The sequence below is a fragment of the Eleutherodactylus coqui genome, chromosome 6 (assembly GCF_035609145.1).
Source record: "Eleutherodactylus coqui strain aEleCoq1 chromosome 6, aEleCoq1.hap1, whole genome shotgun sequence".
NCBI classification, from domain to species: Eukaryota; Metazoa; Chordata; class Amphibia; order Anura; family Eleutherodactylidae; genus Eleutherodactylus; species Eleutherodactylus coqui.
Window position 1 is genome coordinate 143,711,114 of NC_089842.1, and position 21,466 is coordinate 143,732,579.

The following is a 21,466-nucleotide window of genomic DNA, read 5'->3' on the forward strand; positions in this document are numbered from 1 at the left end:
CCATTTTCCACGATCATAGGAGGGATGAAGGATCAGAAACCACCTTTCCATTTTTTAAACTGAGAACATTCCTTCTCCAAATTCAAGATGTCAGATAGGTCATACTTCCCCTTTCTACACAGCATCCTTGCACTCATCTGTATGTTAGGATATTATGGATCTCACTTCGTCATCTCAACATTCCTAAAATGGAAGGGGATTCTTCTACTAGCCTTCTAAATGCATTCTTAAGGGTGCCCACCCACTGGCGTTTTTTTTTTCCCTGCGAAATTCGCAGGATTTTTTTTCTCCTGGGGTCTATGGGACTTGTAATGTTAAAATCGCGATCGCGCAAAATCGCAATTTACCGCGAATCGCGGTAAATTGCGATTTTGCGCGATCGCGATTTTAACATTACAAGTCCCATAGACCACAGGAGAAAAAAAAAGCTGCGGATTTCGCAGGGAAAAAAAAACGCCAGTGGGTGGGCACCCTTAATACAATAACTTTATATAGATTGCAGACAACTTTGTCTTACATACTGCATATTCCTTATTTTTAGACTTAGCGATAGCTTTCTTACCTAGGTGTCTCCCTACAACAGCAAGCGGAGACCAAGTAAGATACCAGAACCTCGATGCATTATACTCACTCCCCTGGCAGTTCCGGTTACCAGACAAGGAGTACGGGTAGTGGATTCTGTACACGCATCATTACTTGATTCCTGAGCCACTACCTAATATTTACATACCACAAGGAATCTATGTTCCAACCGTGACATTTCTAGAGCTGGACTCCCAGTACCTGCCATTTGATCTCTCCAAGCTGATTAAGTCAACTTGCAGACTCCAGCGAACTTCCTGTATTGCTTGCTGCACTCACCACTCTAACCCAGCAAGAAGTGCAGAGCCAACTTAAAGACTAAAATCTGATCTCACATGGAATATTGTGTAGTTTTTGGAACAAATTCTCAAAAAGCACAGAGCTTGAGTGGGTTCAAAGGTGGGCAACTAAAAGACAGCTGAGGGGCCAACCAGGGATCTCTCCCATGACCGTGACCAACAAGGGAGCATTCTCTACGTCTAGAAGAAAAAAAGGTTTCTATACCAGCATAGAAGGGGGTTCTTCACTGTAAGAGCAGTGAGACTATGGAACTCTGTGCCTGAGGATGTGGTGATGACAGACTTACTGCCTTTTTTGAGTGCAACAATATGTTATAATCACTGATTACTTCAGATGGGCTGTTGATCAGAGGATTATTCTGAATGCCAGATTTGGAGTTAGAATGAATTTTTTTATTTAAAAAAATAAGGAAATGGCTTCAATTTTTTTTTTTTAGTCACACACTGTTGTTACTATAGTAAGAGTACCTCACATCTACATTAACAGTGCCTGCTCTCACCATGTGACATTCCAGCTATCCAGGCCAGCAGCCACCGCACACAGAAAGCTCTCTAGTACCTTCTGCATGAGCAGTTACTCTGATCTACCAGATGCCGAGAGAAAGAGTTCCAGGTAGTAAACTCCTAGTTAACAGAGGGACAAAGGAGAGAGTCAACAAGATGTTCCACAGCTCCATGGTAGCACTCCTCTAGCGGTAGCAGAGTTGGGCTAGAGCATCAAGAATCGATCAGTTTATTTAAAAAGGGAGAAACTACATCTGGACATCCTGCAGGTCTCCTCTTAGGACAGGAGAGGACCCGTAGGATGTCCAGTGTAGGAGATTCTACTACTTTTTATACCTGCTGATTTCCTGTCCTGATGGGGTGGACCCCCCCCCCTCTTCTAGTACTATCAATTTCTGCAACAAGTCTGCCTTGTGTGAATATGTTCTTACACTGCAACAAGCCAACACCTATGTGAGCAAGCTTTTAGCCTCTAAAATGGAAAATACAAAAGCCTCTTGCAACTCACAAAAAATTTATTAGGGGGGAGAAAGGAAAATTAAAAACAGACATCTGCAAAGAAAGGAGAGCACTTGACTGACAACTGCTCATTATTGCACATTATCTCACTAGGACATCCTTGAAATGGGAGAAAATAATAAAGGGAAAGACTAAAGATGGGTGGAGAGAGGAAAGAAGGAAAAAAAATAGAAGTGAAAGAAAACAAAATATGGGGAAAGTGGTTTCAAATTGCTATTATCTAATATTTACCTGAAGAACAAGGAAAAAAAGTGTTATACTAATTGAGCAAGGGAAAAGGAAAAAGAGAAAGAAAAGAAAAAGGAGTGGGAGGGGGGCCTCAACTTAATAAGTAATTGTACAAACATCTTCTCACAGGTTCCAGCAGCAGGTGATTCCCGTAATGGAAGGAGGACTCTTCTACTTTAATTTAATGTAAACTTCTTTCTTCGTTATTAGACTTGTTGGATATTAAACTAAAAGTTCTTTACTTTACAAAGTCTCTAATTTTTCTGTGAAGGTAGAGCAGCATATGGAGCTTGTGTCACTTCTCCCAATCTTTTGAGTTGGCTGTTCCTGTGTTTGATGCCTTCTCCCCAGAGCCACATAGGTGGTGTGTCTTGTGCAGCATGTGGACAGAGGCTTTGTGCACGTGAGGTAGAGAGAAAAGAAACTGAGACATTGTTAGTTTCTGATTATAACAGCAAGATCTCAAAATGCTGAACAGATTCAACAAAAAGTCACGTAGAAAAATCCCCTGCACCTACTTCAAAACGAAAAAAAAAAAAAAAATCTATTCACAAATATACACCGCTTACTAAAAAGCTAGTACATCCTATATGACAAGTAATATTGTAGTCACAGAGTAAAGAAGAGAAGCTGTTCCTCCTTACAAGAACGTACTGCTGACAAGTGGTTTGAAAGTAAGGCTATACAAATATCTTCTATAGAGCTGCATCATATGTCCACATCTGTATCTAATATCTAAACCCAAGACATTCAAATACACAGGTTGACAACACACTTCTACAGGCAAGTTTCTGGGATTTCGTCTTGCCAATTTGACACTGGTTAGTAATTTCTTGTCGAAAGTGCTCTATATACAAACACGATCGAGAGAGACAGCAGTCCCGTCAACAGAATGCAGGAAATTACCAACACCCGGTGTGGCTGTTTGAGTCATTGATATTTCGCCAAAACAGAGAGCCCCAATACAGGCTTGTTTGGGATGCCCAGTCTTGGCCGGTACCCTCTGATCCAGAGGTTTGCAATATGGAACAAACAGATCCAATAGAGAAATGTAGAATTCCGTATATGCACACACAGTGTGAGCTTAAATCATGTGTGAAAACACATTGGTATAAAAAGGACTTTAGAAGTTAGGCAAGACCGCTAAGCTTTGCTTGCAGTCAATCTTGCTGGTGTCGCTCCCTGCATACACAAGAGACAGAGAAGCCAGGAGACTCTGGCATTCCTCCTCACTCTCGATGGCCAACTCTGACTGAATGTAGGAAACTGGTAGCACCGGGCGAAAACTAAAAATAGTGGAGGGAAAAGGAGCAAAGAAGAAAAAAAAAAACATGTTAGAACAGTAATGACAGTATATAACTTTACCTTCCACAATGCAGAATTTTGAGCACATTTACTACAAGAACGCATACCCACCTGGAGTCACTACCCAAGTGTGCAGAACCCTTCACATTAAGATGTAGCCAATCTCAAACTAGAGTTGAGGCTAGCAACTAAGATTTATATGTATGCTTTTAAAATGTTCACAGTATGCTACAGGGACTGCATACTATGTACATGCTTCAACGAATACTGAAATTCTCTTTACTTTTAGGCCAACTTCACACGGGCGAATGCGATATCGGGCTGTGAATCACGGCTCAATATCGTGCTCACCAACATGTGAGTCCCCTGTGGATGTGAGGCTTTTTATGTCAAAACCGCCTCGCAACACTTCGGGGAGGTAGCGATCCTCCACCGTAGTGGTCAGCCGCGGCAGAGGATCGACAAGTTTCTCCTATTATTTTCAAAAGGGGAAGCCTTGCATTGTGTGCACCTAGCACGTGGTGCAATGTTGCCGCCGGCCCCAGTGAAAACAATGGGATTAGCAAGGGCACGAAGGAAGATGGAACACACAACAGTTTCCTGCATCGCACCACGAAAAGATCACTCGTGTGTATAACCCCATTCAAAAGAATAGAGTTCATATTTGTGCGTCTCGCAATGAACAAATCTCACGCAACCTTCTTGCCCATGTGAAGGCGGCATTCGAGAACCCACAAATTTACTAGGAAACTGCAGGCAGAGTACTTTGAAACTGAAGGAAATTAAAATTTTGCTAAACCAAATTCCTCAGATAGCAGGGCATTACGGGACTTTAATATGTAATATGTTCACCAAGTAAATAACTTAACTCTACTATTATAATACTAGTAGTTTAATGCAATAATGATAATGCAAGCACTACCAACTTTCTGTTATAATGGGGAACCTGAACAAGCCCGTTGTCACAGGTGAGGAAGTAACTCTTCTGTTGCCAATTATTAATGTTCAAGATATAGCATAAGTGAACCATTGAAAAACTATTTGGCTGGTTCCCTAAATAAAAGATGCAGAATGCTTACCAATGGACTGCTTTGGTCCATCAGTAGACAGCTTAGGCTGTTTGGATGTGTGAAAACAAATATATATAGGGGGGGGTGGGGGTTATAGTCAAAATAGTCAATTTCTAAAATGAGAATTAGACCTCATGCAGTCATCAGAATTTGATCAGTATTTTGAAGGAGGGGGGGGGGGGCGAGTCTGAAATATAGAGGATGTGCAGTTTTTCCATTATACTTTCTCTTTAGGTTAAATTTCTGGTTTACAAATATGCACATGTTAAAGTGGCCTTAAAATTTAACAAAAGTTAGAAAGAAAAAAAAAAAAAAACTACTATAAGCTTGAAGGACGAAACAAGATATTGCACTGTGTTAAATGCAAATACAACATTTTTCACAAGGAAGTAGCTCCAGTTGTGAGGTTAGCTCATAAGTACTTGATTACATATGTCACTACTTACCTTCAAAAAGAAAAAAAAAAAAAAAAAAGACACATGTAGGCAATACATTTGCAAAAAAGGAAACAAAATAACTGACTTGGCTGTAGCAAGCTACATACTATGCCTAAATCTGCATTAGGAAGGGTATCGTTCCTCCTTAAGGAGAGCACTTAGAAGGTGTGAAGAGACTTATATGGTCCATCCGTGCTCCTTTGGGAAATATGCAAATAGGAAAATGGAATGCCTCTGCAGCACCACCTACTGGAAGGCAGCATTCCTGTAAATCAATGTTAGACACATCTATAGGCCTCTCACTAGCCAAGTCATAAACCTACTGCACACTGATGAGGGGCAATCAACTCAAAACAGCTGCTTGTGTAGGATTATACTGGGTTTGGCTTCCCAGTCATTGTTACAAGACTTGTTTAAAAAGTCTAACATGGACTTGCAGGAATGCTGCCTTCCAATAGGAGGCGCTGCAGAGGTATTGCTCAATCTTCCCATTTGAAATTCTACTTTGGAACACATCTGGTGAGTTATTCTAGCAGCATACATTTTAATTTGCTAGCATCTAACAACTATTCTACCGGTTTGTATGGTGTCTGGAGAACGAGCAAAACATTTTTCACATTTTCAAGTTTACTTCTGCATTTCGCCTGAATTCAATCATCGTGACTTGTAATGCCAGAGAACATTTTGTTTAGCACACATGTTCCGGCTAACCACTAGAGAAAAGCTGTATTTGAGCTCCAAGAAACATTCTTGGTAAATCATAAGATCAATAACTCTAGTCTCTAATATTTCTGCTCTCCATCAGGAGCATCACAGACAAAAGTAAAATAATTTGTGGGGGGGTATCTGACATGATTCCCCAGTCAGGAGAACTACGGAGTACTTCTCATATATAGCATGAAAAGGCACAGGTAATGGAGTACAGCCCAGCAAAAAAATAAGCTGCTCCTAGAGAGCTGCAAGAAGCCCATTTTACCCTCTAGGCTTTATTCTGAGGTGAAGCGGGTGTTTGCTGGAATCCGCTTAGTGTGGGTCTATAGTCCCACCACTCCTTCCAATGCTCACGCTGGCTTAATCTGTGCATTTCTGCCTTATCTCTTACAAGAGCGAAACCGATCTGCTTTTAGAACTAGACTTTGCAACACCCAACTATACTAAAAGGATAAAGCTTCATTAAAGTCACTTGTAATCTAACTTAAATATTGTGTTGGGACGTTGCTGGAAATGCTTTTATGCATTTTCCATGTATCTATCCATCCACGACAACTCTTAAAAATGCAAATTATAAGTGAAGCATTTTAAGGAAACTTAAAGAAAAAAAAAAAGAAGGCTTGATTAAGCAGACTAATTGGGCGGCCCGCACATACGTTTTAATCATGGCCTTAAGGGCTGCCTTCCTCTCCCTCTCTGCAAACTTGTCGATGAGATAAGCAGACATGCGGGGTGCTTCTCTATAAAGCTTGAAAAATCGATGATAATTTGAAAGAGCCCAAGCGCTGCGAAGAGAAAGAGCATGTGCAACACAGGGATCTTCTTTCAGCTCTTTGGTCAAATGTGCCATCTCTGTGGTTATATCTACAGGAAGGAAAAGAAAAGAAATGATAAAGACATAAGACTAAAGCCATCGCCTAGGCTCTTGTTCATACTACATTTAAACAGCACGTTCAGCCTACATTCAGAAACGTGTTAATCACCTATTGATTTCCATTGTAGAAAAAAAAAAAAAAAAAAAATACATGCTAGTCTCCCCTCTTATACTGCAAAAAAAAAAAATTTTCAAAAAAATTAAACCTACACGTATACCAACACAGACCAAATGAACACTTCTTGGTCCCTGTTGAAACACGGGCTATATTTGCATAAAGTGGTGAACGTTGACGTTTACGGAATATTTTCTTACCCCCGGAATTTTTCGTGAAGATATAATATAAGATACGATAGGCTGTAAACTCTCCAACATTTCCAGTAAGGTTTTCTGAGTAAAGAGATTTCAGCTGTGCCTGACATTGGTTGAATTCCTCATGGTCTCCCTACATTGGAAAAAGAGTGCTTACAATGAAAGCAAATATATCCAGGAAAACTATTAATGCACAGCTTTCAGGTCTCCTGTCTTAGGGCAGCACAGAATAGAACAGATGCTGAGGATAGTTTTGCATTAAACTAGTTCCAGGACTCTACGAAAAAGCCTGAGAGTCCTGCTTCCCTCTCCACTGCTCACACAGCCTAATCAACAGCTTTCCCATCATAAGCATATAGACAAGGAAAGGTATCAATTACCCTTCTTAAATTAAGAGCAAAATACACTGTACACCATGTGTACGGTAGGATGATAGCACGGGTTCAGATAGATCAAAGCTGAAAGACTGCTGTAACAACTGGGATACCAGGTAACTTCAATCTAAGGCTGCATCCACAGGCTACATCATCGCTACAATGTGAAGCCTATGGTCTCCGATGGGTTCTTTCAGGCTACAAAACATAGCGATGATTTTGTAGCAAGATTTTATAGCCCCTGTGAACGAGGCTAAACCGGATGGAGATTGCATGTTCAAGTCACCTAGTGGGACTAAGTGGAGAGAACCTCCCCCCCCCCACAAAAAAAAAAAAACACACGACTTCTTCCACCTTCAACAAGTATTGTTAGAAAACATTTTTAAAAAAAACCACACCTATACATAATTGGCATCGTAGTCTCAGTAACAAAGATATTTTGACCAAAGCATACTACATAAAAGTGACACGTCCGAGTCGAAACAACGCTGTTGGCAAAGCCAAAGCTGGTCGTGTTCAGAAGGGTTTAACAACCACATGTGCCTGAGTTTAGCTCCCCTGTTCTATCATATGATGCCCTTAGACAGATCCACTTTAGTTCGTCTAATTCTGATTTCATAAAAGCTAAACAGGGTTTCTCTTTATCCAAAGAAATGTTTTAATGTAGCAGAAAAGGTACCTTCTCCAGCGCTATCCGTGCATGAGTTTCGTACACGTCTACAGTGAAGTCTGTGCGAATGCCCTGGACCTGTTGAACATATGAGGGTTTTAAAAAATGTGCTGGAAATAGTTGGTGTCATTAAATTTACATAATATTGTTCAATCACAGGTTTTTGCTGCATTTTTTGTGTCGTTTTCATGAGAGTTTTTTTGTAGGTCAGAAATGCTGTGACTATATACTTTAAAGTCTATAGTGAATTATTGAAACTATAGACTGCAGACAGTGTTTTACTTTGTGAAGTCAGCATCTTTTTTTAAAGTTTATTTATCCCCTTCAAAATGCACAGAACATAAGCTGATCGTCCAAGTCTGTTGTCCTGTGCGGCGGGCCGGACACAGTCATTAGCCATGAGCACAGGAAGTGCATGTGTTGGTTCTACTCCCATTGAAATCAATGGGAGAGCTGTGCTGCTACGGTACTTCCTGTTTCTCTGCTGGTCAGGATACCACATCCACTCCTGACCAGGAGAGGAGCAGGCGGCGCTCCCATTGACTTCAGTGGGAGGGAAGTCTGTACTCACACTTCCTCCCTCCATCAGCTCATGACAGCATCTGGCACGCTGCACTAGACAGCGGGCTGAACAATCAGCTAATGGATGGAGTCCCGAGTGGCTGACTCCTGCCCAACTACTGATGAACTATCCAGAGAATAGGTCATCAGGAGGGGAAAAAAAAAAAAAGGGGCAGAAAACTCCTTTAACCTGTGAAAAATGGCAGAACAATACATGTGTAAAATGTTTCAAAATTAAAAGCATTTGACATTCATGGCAATTTTTACAAACTTTTAATTTAAATGCTATAAAAAAAAAACAAAAAAAACACACTATTGAGTGAAGGAATGCTTAGTAGTACATACCGTTAAGTCTTGACGAATTGATTTCAGCTGCTCACAAGCGAATGCATAGTCTTGTTTTTCCTTAAAGTGCCCTTTTACCATTGTTAATGACTTTCGTAAAACCTATGAGTCAAAGAGGAGTTTGATAAATGCTAGTAGAACTAAAATTCAAACCCGTCAGATGTTTCATAGCAAACACTATTGGCACATCAGCTTTCATTACTGCTCAGCATACAAACAATTTCTACTATAAAATACATTACTGGCACAACTGCAAAATGGATCCTAAATCTTTTGACCAGTTTCAGATTATTGTATACTATGAAAGCAAAAACGTTGACATCTTACAGAAACAGGTCTAACAGTCGATGGATCAGGAGCACAGGTCAAACGTAGGTACGTTTTCGTGATATCTGGTGAAGTTCCCACAATTTTCAGCTCATTCCAGTCTAAATTCCCAGATTCACATGGATCTAGATTAATCTGCAGAACTAAAGGCTCAAGTCGAAACTTCTTGGGACTGTGCCCATGCTGGAAGCGTGCTGCTCGCCTTTCTTTTTTGAAGTCTCTTTCTGGATCGTCGAATACCATGGTCATATTCTTTTTGCGGTTTCGTTTGCTTATGTTTTGCTCATTCCTAATAAAGACAAAGGAAATTATGTAAATGCAAGTTATAAACTAATCTAGTTAAAACATCAAAGGGGTTGTACCAAAATCTAAAGTTATCCCCTATCCATAAGATAGGTAATAACGTTATGATTGTTGAGGTCCAACTGTTGGGAACCATCACCGATACAGAGAACAGGCCCCGCATGGATGTAGCGACGGGCACACATGTACACCACTACATTCATTTCAATGACAGCGCTGGAAATTGCTGAGTACGAGTATTCAGCAATCTTGGTGCTGTCATTTTTACCAAGCTCCGATGTGGCTGTTTAAAATGGGATATCCCAACACAGTTTTTTTCTTTCAAAATTAGTCTGGCAGGTTATAAAACTATGTTGACATCTGAACAAAGCCTTCACGACAGATCTGGCATAAAAGTCCTGGATGAAATAGCACAATATGCTACACTATTTCATCTAACAAAAAGGCCAGGCGATATGCATCAAGGTCCCCATTATAGCAAATGAGGTCGACCTGGTGCCATTCAGGATCAGCATAAGCAGGATTCAGTACTTCCTGCTTTTCTATTGTTTGGCACCTAGGCAACAGCCAAATAATGGAAACCCATAGTGTTAATTTGTACCCAACCTAAATATACTGAGAAATGGCTACCCAAAATCCCTGGTTCTCAGCAGGGCAAGCACATGGCGCTTCTCTAGATGAATAGTACCATTGGAAACAGGCAAATACAATGAGGCAGTTGTTTCTGGCACTCCTGCCCATTGCTTTGGGGAAGGACAATACATGCTCGACCTATTCTTTTGCCAAGAGCAGGAATTTGGAACCTCTTGTTCTCATCAATGAGAAGGCAAATTGTATGAGATGACAAATTATACACCGCTGCTTAGGCGTTAATCATTTGATATATCAATTTCACATACACAGGAGAGGGGAAACTGATCTGTGTGGTCCATACCACCACCAAGAGTGAGGATGGTGCGATTTGCTGGTGTTCGCAACCATCTTCAATAATGGAAATAATTTCTAATACACAGAATGTTATTAGGCACCTTTTTCCTCGATTTCGTCCTCGACCCATATGTCCTCCCCGGCCACGTCCTTTCTGGATGTTTCTGCGACTACCTGATCGAATTTCAGTTCCAGATAGTGAGCTGCTTTCAGAGTCCGAATGAGAATCACTGAAAAGAAGAGCCAGTTGTATTACATACTATAACTTCACAACAAAATATGTGCACAAAAAGCTCATTATAGTTTCTTACCTGCGGCGGTAACGTCTATGGGGCGAGTGTGAAGAGGACCTGGATCTTGACCTTGAACCAGTACTCGAAGACGAGCTGGTGTCTTTCATGAATACATTCCTGTTACCAAATCTGGTGGGAAAGCTGCTACCTCGTCCTCTTAATGTATTAGTACTGTTGTTGACACCACCACGTGAAGAGTGTGTAACAGTAATGGTGCTGCCAAGAGAAGACTGCAAAGTACTCTGTTCCCATCGCTTTTTCTTTGGACTTTCCTTTACACTATCTTTACTGAAAAAAAAAATTTTTAAAAACTATTAAAAAAAATAAACAGAATGCAAAGGCTTAAGCAAATAGGAAGCCATTTTGAGCTGTTGGATTATTGGTGAAACACTAGGGGGGCCTGCTGCATTTGTTGATCCTAGTTTGCTTGCTGCCATTTGTAATCTAAGCAGAATGTAAACATAAAAATCTACACATATTTAACTCTTCATTCATAACATGACTTAAGGTCCTTTTACATGGGCAAACTATGCCCGACCCTCATCCCTGTATTTCCTCGCTCCCGCGCAGGAGCTGGCAAAGCGGTCTCGCTCTCGGAGCAGCCAGCAGGGGGGCGGGGCAGTATGGGAGATTTCTCTCCTCTCCATTGAGATAACACAGCAGCTGTTCATTACTGAATGGCCGCTGTTTAAACTGCATGATAATTTCATTGCTGATCTTTTATGCTGCATATCCCGTGTAAATGGACCTTAAGACTGGTTACACACAGGCGAGCAGACTGCAGGATCCCGCAGCGGAATCAGTCTACGACCCCAGCCGGCTACCCTGCATAATCTATAAAGCAGATGACCAGAGAGGCTTGCACGTGATCATGTGCAGTACAGATTCCCCTCCCCCCGATTTTTGCATTTCCCGTGCTGTTGCTAGGTGATGAAGCGGGTACCTGCAGCCCATACACAATGTTAATTGCGTATGGGCTGCGTGTTGGACAGCCTCTATTGACTTCAATGGAGGCCGTCCACGGCAAAATAAGAGCATGATATGACTTTTCCTCAGCTAGCAAATACGCAATTTGTATTTGCGAGAGAGAGAGAAAAAAAATTTGAAAATACAGGTTTTTCATTCACCACGTGTCTCCCCACGATTGCCATTTTTAAATATCTAATATTGACTAAAATCTAAAATAAACGCAGAAGCACAAAAGTATAATGGAAACTTACCCAGGCAAAGGCTCTCTACTCCAATCTATGGTATAGGCAGATCCATCCTGTAATCTGGCTTGCAGCACTTCTTTTAGCAGCTTTTCTGTTCGATCTTTGTCTTCCTCACTTTCACATGCTGTAAAGCAGCGTTGGACGTATTCTTTCATGGCCGGAGGCCAATCCTCTGGCTTTGTTGTCGAATTGGTACTGCAATAAGCACATAAAAAGTAGTTGGACTATGCTCACAGGTGTTGAATCTGCATATGGCAGGATTCTAGGCTAAAAAGAAAATCATTTGGACACTTGGCTTTTAAATCTAAAAATGTAATGGCCAAATTATATTTAGTCGCAAAACTAAAATTTATCATTACCACACAAAGGTGATAGAAAAAAAAATTAAAATCACCTGTGCTCATGGCTCTTCTCTGCTTGTTGGTGCTGCTGTAACATGTGGTGGTGCATGCGTCCTTGTTGAGATGGCCCAGTATTATTACCGTGTTGCTCACTAGATTGAAAGTTCTGATTAGACATTACAAGAGGACGCTTTTGAATGTTAAACTTCAGGCCACCAGCTCCAGGAGCTTCTGTAAAAAAATAAATAAAAAAAAGTTTAACGGTTTATGGCGCACGCACGCACACCTGTTTATAAGAAAACAAAGTCAGAGGATCACACCTCAAATATAGAAACATGTTGACAAATTCAAAAAGTAACCCTTTATAGTCTCCATCTTCATGGAAAGCTCAGAAATATCGTCCGGCATTTTTTCAGTGGTGCAGCTCTATGAAAGGATGCGCTGGATAAGAAAGGACAACTTACGTTTCATACGGTTCCATAGCTGCTGTCCCTTCTTTGGTTTGGAAGTTTCATTGTAGGAATGCTGATTGTAACTGTTGGCCTTACTGGATGAATGCTGGGGTGACATTTGGTTGCCACCTGATGTGTTCTGAGAACAGGACTGTGACAAATTACGACTGACATGCTGGTGATGTGCTGCAGACTGGTTATTAGGGGTAGTCACTTGAGACTGGATATTAGAGTAAGGCATCCCATCCTCTAGACCAGGAACACCAGGCTGAAAATATGAACACAAATTATCAATATCTGAGAGAAAAGCAGCAGGTTAAGGGCCAATTCACACAGGCGTTCCTGTGTTGGGTCTAAAAATCAAAAACGTCAAAAACTCTGGGCAGCACGATGACGAACTGAAATGTTAAAATTGAATGGGCCATTCTTATCCGAGAAATCAGGCAATAGCTTATGCTGAAATGTTTTTCCCAAAAGCATGTGCGAATTGCCTCATTTAGTTTTATGGACGCATCGGAAGTCCACTGGACACATGGACATAAATCAAGCCCATATGAATAAGCCCTAAAACAGGTATCCCCATCTCATAAAGGGAGGACATGCCATAACGTTATAATTGGTGGAGCTCTGATCCTCACTGGTTCCAAGGATAAAGAGGCTGCAGCACCTTCCCGGTCACTCGGCTGTGTAGGGAGTGGCAGCACAACCGCAATTCATTTGAATGCAGCTGTACCGCAATTCGCCCACACAGCAGGAGGGCTGGGGAATTGCTGTGCAACCAAAACCTGATTAAGCACTAACGTTCTATCATTCAGGTTGTACTGCCACTGATCACCATGTGATGGCATAGCTAGTCATGTGACTGCTTTACAAGATAGGAATATCCCTTATTACACATTTGAATTTAAGATAACATGATTGATGCATATTGGTCACCACACAACTTTATTACACAGTAGCCAAGCAGAGTTGATTTTTTTTTTATATATATGAAAATTCTGGACCAATCTGAACTGTCCTGTGTCTTGGCGCCACGATCACTGGTGCCAATGCTCCGATAGCCATATCAGTGGTTGAGTTGTAAGGTCTTCTTGGCAAAGTTCACATCACTTTGTCTGCATTTAACATAAACAACCAGGAAAACTTCCTGATGTTTACACTACAAAGGCTGTGACAGTAGCTTCCATAACCCACAGACGATAACGAGTAGTCACAAGATTTTCAAAGTGATACATTTGTTAAATACCACTGTAAATAACAAAGGCCTGTATATTATCTCTGCATACGATTTCTCAGATAGCCTTTTCTGCCATGAAAGCTTTTCAAATATTTAGGCCTGTATTGTGTCAAAAATGGTTATAAACTTGTACTCCCAAATTCTTCTACATTTATATGTTCGATGTTGTCTCCGTGGCTAGAAAAATGCTCAGCCTCTGGTAATTTCATCTTTCTTTAACTGTGTGGCAATGAGACCCAATATGCCTGATGAAAAACCCCCAAGTAGGTTTGAAAGCTTGCTATATCATCTCTTTGTTAGTCATTAAAAGGTATATCTTAAGATTACTTTGCTTCTCTTACTAAGAACAATGACAAATGCCATACAGTGGCATCCATCACCATCCTTAACTGTTAATGAAGTTTGATGTCACCTATTGTCAGACAGAGGTGAAGACCACCAACTTGACACATTCACAGCACCAAGAGCAAATAAGGAGAGTTCATAAAATGAGGGAGATTACGAAAAAAGGACGACATTGATGGAGTCAGCGGGGCTGCAGCTGCAGAGTTATGCAGCCAGCACTGCTGACATGAGGATAGAACAGGTCCGGTTTAAGAATAAAAGAAAATGTTTATACTGGACTGTATGAATGTAACCCCATATAATCGACTACACAATATTTTAATGTATACTTGCCAGGTAGAGTACAATTGTGTGGGTGGCCTAATGCATCCCTTTTTACAGTACAGGTTTTACAATTATGTATATGTCTATATAGAGACTATGATACCTGATTCAGACTTCCCTGATGCTGTCCGGCTTGTTGACTCTGTTGTGACGTTGGTCCTTGGTAAGTACCGGACATACCATACTGACCAGAAGTATTATATCCACTGTACATATTCTGTGAAGAAGAAAAAAGTGTAATATAATGAAGCAATGATTTCCAACAAGTTACGTTTCCAATACACAAGTTTCCAAGGACTGAAATAGATTCGGTTTATCAGTTTATCAAGCAGTATATCCCGCAAAAGCAAATCCAGGCCCTTGTGTCCTTTAAACTTGTTGGCATTTTACATATCATTCTTGCCTACTGTATCTTGCAGGAAAATCCCTTTAATCACTGGACATTATGGCAATGGTGATGAGATTCATTCACATCCATCCTTGAGAAGGTCATTTCTCCACCATTGGGTATTTGCACCTCTAACAGCATCCTCTGTAATCCTTCTACACTTAGACTATACAGGCATAGGAATAAAATGCATACTGAAATAACTTGGTGATGAAACTGAAGGTACCTTCACACTGAGCAGTTCAGGCCGTCACTTTGTTTGCTTTTACAGTGCTTACTGTTCAGTAGTTGTTTGCCGAGATATCATTTGTGCGTGGATCTCAATGCAAAGCCATTCAAGTAAGAGTGGCTGACTTTATACCAGTTGGCTTTTGATCAAACCAGTGACTATTTTTTAGGTGAGCTGAAATGAAACAACTAGCAAGCCAATTATTGCTTATCACCCTGTTGGCTGCAGTGTTTATACGGATCGACTGCTGCCTGCATTTGTTTTTTGGAGCAGTTATTCGAACGTTAGTTGTCACGTGTAAAAGTACCTTAACTGCATCTTTACCAAGCCAGCAAAATACAGGAGAAATGAACTAATAGCTACCTACCATGGGATAATAGAAGTTGTAAGCATATGGGTAATTGTATTGCGAATACCACTGATAATACTGTTGCTGCATCGCTGCATCATTTTGGGATGCTGAATACTGCAAAAGAAAAGGAAAGCATTACAGTAACGCGATTATAAATGGTAGAGATATAAAGACATAGCATTGAAAACGTGTTAGACCAAAAGTGCCATATATACACTTGAGTATTAGCCGACGCGAGTATAAGCCAAGTCAATACGTTTTACCACAAAAAAACCCCAAACTGGTAAAACCTAGTGATTAGAGTATAAGTCGAGCTATACTCTAGTATATACTAGGTAAAAAAAAAAAAAGCGCAATACTCACCTTTCAGACGGCATCTATGCCCCCAGTGCGCTGGTCTCCCCGGCGGCGCAGCAAGCTGCTTGAGATTTTTTCTCGCTGTCATCTCCCTGCTCGGCTTTGAATTCCTCCGCCGTCAGCATTGTGTAAGTAAGCGATGTGACTGGATCGAGCGCCAGCCAGTCATAGCCGGCACTCGATAAACCAATCACAGACATTCAGTGATGTCATTCACTGAATGGCTATGAATGATCGTTTGCCAGGTGTGATTGGATGGCACTCAATCCAATCACAGCGCTTAGTTACACAGCGCTGACAGCAGGGGAATTTAAAGCTGAGCAGGGAGATGACAGCGGGGAGAGGGGAGTATTGCAGGGTTTTCCCCCCTTTTTTTTACCTCACTCGAGTATAAGCCGAGGGGGGGCTTTTTCAGCATTAAAAAAAATGTGCTGAAAAACTAGGCTTATACTTGAGTATATATGGTAATATTGTATTGTAGGTACTAATTATATATATATATATATATATATATATATATATATTAATAATAAAACATAGTATTTCAGAGTCTATTCAATACTAGTAGCTCTCAAAGCTTCCCAAGAAAAAAGCATCACCGACACTAAAAATCATGTGTACATAGCACAGATATCGCTGTCGTTTGAGTGGAAGTGGCCTATAGGTTCTCTGTGGCATTACATTCACAGGCTGTATTCCAAGTCTGGGTTCACACAGCATTCCAGTGCTTAACTGAGGCTGTTCCAGAGTTTTATCCGAATTCCTGAAAATGGTATTCAGGAGGAACTATGATCATTAATTAGTCAGAGGCCAAAGCTGAAAAGGTCATCTTTGACCAGGTTTCTGTTGGGACAGTACAGTCGGCAAGGGAAACGTGCACTGTGCAAGCTCAAAGCTCGGGGGGCACTTTGCTGCAATTAAAAGGCCCTTGGCTCAGAAGCATTACGCTATAAGATAATACAAATATTATATATACACACACATATACACATTTTTTTCTTCCAGCATAGGTGAACTTGATCATTACCTGTGCATTAGCTTGCGCATCATTTGATCCTTTAGCGGCACTCGCCGCATTGGTTTTACTTATGTTTGCCAACGCTTGCCGCGCCTTCTCCCACTCCGGATTCTCATGCATTGGTGCTTCTCCACTGCCATCTCTACCAGCACCGTACTGCTGAGCCCTGTAGAACACATGATGAAGAAGGTATGAAGATTTATAGAACACATCAACAGAAAGCTTGGTAATAGGGAAAACCTACCATTCAGAATTCAGCTGGTCTCCATGGCTGTTAGACATTGCAACGTTCCAGGGTGACCTGTTCACAGAAAAACAAAGATTAAACAGGTTAAAAGAGTGAATATCGTTTCACCTAACTCGCGACGTGTCACAATGTTGATGGATGAGGGTCCGGTCACTAGAATGAAGTGGCAGTAGCGCTCAGATGGACACTATGTACATCTGGCTCTGATCTCCGCATAGACTGGCATATAGTGCTTGAGCTCAAGGAAAGCCGGTACACCGCTCACTCCGCTCCCTGAGGAGAACCAGACAGAGAAACAGAACCAGAGAGAGAGTGTCCAGGCGAGTGTCCTGCCCTTCATTGTGAGATGGCTATCACACTTCAGGTATATTTATCATAGCATTCAGAGCCTGGAAACCAGGGCTGTAGACGTGGGCAATGACTGCTCTCCCCCTGCCACTCCCGGCTGGCTGTACTCCACCTCACCCAGTCCTGGTTTCTAGGTTTCCCACACTCAGAGCATGCTCGGAATGCAATGATTATGCCATTTAATAACTTGCAGAATCCCGGTCTGAGGCACATGGTATGAATCTCTCGTTGCTGGTGGCGCTATTGAAGGGGGCTGCCTTTTTAAAAAAACTTGAAATGCACCGGTAAAGCCACATTGACACTCGTCCCCGCATGTACTCGCTCCCGTGCTGCTGCACAGGAGCGAGGATTGTTGGCTCGCAGCGGGGAGGCTGCAGGAGATTTCTCTCCTCTGCCCCTCTCCATTCACTCAACATAGCGGATGTTCAGAACTGAACGGCTGCTATTTATACTGAATGATCAGCGTTCAGCTCATCTTTCATTGTTTATGCTGCATGGACAATGAGCTGATCGCTCAGTACTGAATGGCCGCTGTGTTAAGTCAATGTAGAGGGGCAGGGGAGCGAGCAGTGAAATCTGCAGCCACCCCACCCCACCCCACCGCTGACTGCTCTATCAGAGAGGTAGCACTACTAGCTCCTGTGCAGCAGCAAAAGAACGAGTATGTGCAGGGACAAGTGTTGGGCATACTTTGCCTGACATTCGTCCCGTGTAAATGGCCCGTAAGCCAGTCCCCTACAATGACATCACAGACATCAGGCCTACACCACGTGATCCAGAAGTAGAGGTGCTGGCACTGCTGAATCCAGACTAATGGGCGTGGGGGTGGGGTATGAGAGCAGAGCTAGGAGGCCAGAGCGATGCCGCCTTCAGGGGTTGCTGGTAGGGGATATTCACAGAGGGGGAAGAGAACTCACAAGCACCAAAACTGCAAGGGAAGAAAGTTGCCATGGAAAGTATGACATCGGAGCTCTAAGCACACATGGGACACTGGCAGGGTACCAGTGGAGACAGCCTTGACCCATTTGCTGACCCAGCCAATCAAATTATGGGCGTGCAGCTTGTCTACAACCATTCTTCTGGTGGAGACAAGATACAACAGTACCGATACCATCATATCAGGATCTACATAATGGGGGTCCAATGAAGAAAGTCAAAGGCCACGATATTAGGGTGGTTGGGGATTTTGTTTCCTGCTCTATTAAGAGAGCAGGAAAGGAGAAACCCTTCAGCTGAAGGGCTCCGTCTTAGTACAGAACCAAACAGCGCTGAACTGACCCCACTGATTATAATGGGGTCTGTTTGGTTTCCACCCAGCTGCCCAGCTTTTTCTGCCATTATTTTGAGCCAAACCTGCAACAGAAACTCCGACCGAAACCGTAAGCGCAGATGTGAAACCGGCCTAAGGCCTCGTGTCCACGGACGTACCGGTAAACCTCTGCGGGTGTCTTTTATAAAATTCCCCACTCAGTTTCATAGCGGGCTTGCGTATGAATCGCCGCCCATACGAAATGTACTGCGTCTAGACAGCGTTTGCACACGCAGCCTTACAGGGCTCACGCTGCGTGGTACGCCAAGAAATACAGCATGCTGCGATCCGTTTCTCGTGCGCATCTACATGAACATGTATCAACGAAAATTCGGTATACTTTCGGTAACTCCCTCCATCATGTGGCTGTGCATCGCACGTGTAACAAGTGGAGAGAAACCGCCTGTGAACGTGAGCCTTTACTGTTTATTCAAAAGTGCGCATTTCACATCCATGCACTCTCCGCGACTCCAGCAGACTCGCAAGGCTCATACTAGTCCAGCGGCTACAGAAGGACTACCGCCGGCGCACTATTCTGGTCCGATGTGTGAATGCGGAGAGTTTAGTCACCAGATCCGTGTAACAGGACTGCACACGGATGCGTTTTTGGTTTACATGCATGTGTGAATGCACCCTTAGGCTGGTCTCACACTGACTGGTTGGAGCCTGCAGCGGAACGGAGTCTCATCTAGTCGGACGTGCCGTCCCAAAACCTGCTCAAAATATAAGAAAAAGCGCTGCACGCAGTAACTACTACTTCCATCCGAGAAACAGGCACACCCCATATAGTTCAGGGAATCCCCACCGCAGAAAGGTGTCCACCCGGCGCGGTTTGCTTCTATCCAAAGACGGAGGTCTTTGGCTGTAGGGATTTCCCTCTCCTGCTCCTCCAGGGAATCCCCACCGCAGAAAGGTGTCCACCCGGCGCGGTTTGCTTCTATCCAAAGACGGAGGTCTTTGGCTAGAGGGATTCCCCTCTCCTGCTCCCCGAGGAAATCCCCACCGCAGAAAGGTGTCCGCCCGGTGCTCCAAAGACGGAGGTCTTTGGCTGGAGGGATTCCCCTCTCCTACTCCCCGAGGGAATCGCCACCGCAGAAAGGGGTCCGCCCGATGCGGTTTGCTTCTATGCAAAGATGAAGGTCTTTGGCTGGAGGGATTCCCCTCTTCTGCTCCATGAGGGAATCCCCACCACAGATGTGACACCACCCAAAGGGCTCCTTCAAGCGGGTGAGAATCTCATGAGCGTTTCGTGCGTTGTGAACCCGCGTGAATAGGATTTCTATTATTTGGATGGACTTCTTCACACGGGCGATTCTCTTTTTTCCGTTGCGTTTTCTCGTTTGGCGCTCCCTCGGAACGCTGCGCCCATTGTTTTCGACTGCACTTTAAATGACATCACATGGCGCTTGTATGCGGGGCGAGGTTTCCCAGTGAAATCAATGGAAACACTTGCAATCTTCTAATGAGCACAGAACGCGTCTGAGTAGCGCAATTTTACAGAAGGAGGCGGTTTTGAAAGAAAACCGCCTCACAGCCCATGTAAAACGCACATTAGCGCCATATGAGCCCAGCATGGCGCCCGTCTGTGTGAAGCCTGTGGGGGGTCTCAGTCCCCTTCTCCCCTGCTGGCCGCCATGTTTGTACACAGGACAGTCACCACATAACAGGACACACCAGTGATACTCCTACGTGCAGCCAGTTACCTCAGTCTACTCGTCTGCTGCCGCCCGGTAACGCCCGAGCTCTCGTCCCACCACCTGCGGCACAAGAAGAGCGCCCCCTAGCTCGCGGGCCTTCACTCGCCCCTCGACGTTGAAAACGGTTTCGGTCTTGTTTTTCGGGGTTTCTTTACTTTCGAACGACCGATTTCTCTTGCTGAGGCACGGAGATGGCTCCCACAGCACAAAATGTCGGCCGCGAACCCTCACATTCCTGACGTCAGCTTCCCGTCCGCCCAGGGTGAGGACGGACATCGTCGTCTAATCAGCACTAGCTTTCTTAGAAACGTTTATTTCTGATTGGCCATGTTCCTGTCTCTCACTCAGAGTGACAGTTCAGTGCTCCAATGACTGTGCGGGTGGGCGGAGCATGATAGATAAAGGCTGCGTAGGATGTGGGTCTGGAGAAAGGTGTCGCTGGCAAGGAGACGTGCCGCCATGTTGGTTGGCTGTGTATGCAAGTTACTGGTTTCCGGTGACGGCGGGGCACTGCGGACAAATGTGTAATAACTGCAGCGGTTCTGGGGCGTTTCTTAGTTTATGCTCAATAGAAATGTTCTTTTACCTGCTGTCCGTGAAAAAAAAAAAGATACTTGAGCCGATTATTATGGCTATAGGCCGGCTGTCCACGGGCGATGCGAAGTCCCACGGCAGATTGCTGCCGCCAAATCTACGCCAGTCAGCCCTATCTGATCGATAGGCTGGCGTGGAGAACTCGCAACGCACAAATCTCACGTGATTTTCTCGGCCGTGTGAAAATGGCCGCGCACACACAGCGATACTGCGAGGATAAAAATCGCAGCATGTTTTCCGCGCTCGCCTGTGAGTGTGGCAACCTAAGAAGAAAGGACTTTTAATTAGGACATAGAATGCGGAGTATTCGCAGTCCACATTGTAGGAATGCGGTGGAATGTACTGCATTAATATTCCTATGAATGATGATTTA

General features: G+C 43.2%; 1 protein-coding gene across 1 annotated transcript; it reads right to left on the minus strand.

Annotated features, from left to right (window-relative positions):
• Positions 1 to 1,882: 1,882 nt before the first annotated feature.
• LENG8 (leukocyte receptor cluster member 8) lies at positions 1,883 to 20,750 on the minus strand. The gene is made up of 16 exons (XM_066607792.1): positions 20,506 to 20,750; positions 17,143 to 17,199; positions 16,908 to 17,064; positions 15,539 to 15,637; positions 14,658 to 14,771; positions 12,661 to 12,916; positions 12,250 to 12,427; positions 11,862 to 12,050; positions 10,660 to 10,929; positions 10,450 to 10,578; positions 9,119 to 9,407; positions 8,792 to 8,893; positions 7,895 to 7,963; positions 6,845 to 6,974; positions 6,312 to 6,519; positions 1,883 to 3,418 (listed from the first exon to the last, which is right to left on the minus strand). Exons 2-16 carry the CDS (start codon positions 17,178 to 17,180, stop codon positions 3,256 to 3,258), a joined length of 2,391 nt encoding a protein of 796 aa, XP_066463889.1. The 5' UTR covers positions 17,181 to 17,199; positions 20,506 to 20,750; the 3' UTR covers positions 1,883 to 3,255.
• Positions 20,751 to 21,466: the final 716 nt, after the last annotated feature.

Coding starts and splice junctions, on each gene's coding strand:
- LENG8 (XM_066607792.1), bottom strand. CDS start 17,180: ATGTCTAACAGCCATGGAGACCAGCTGAATTCTGAATG. Junction 17,065..17,142: donor GACCAGCTGAATTCTGAATG/GTAGGTTTTCCC, acceptor TGTGTTCTACAG/GGCTCAGCAGTACGGTGCTG. Junction 6,975..7,894: donor CACGGATAGCGCTGGAGAAG/GTACCTTTTCTG, acceptor TTTCCAATGTAG/GGAGACCATGAGGAATTCAA.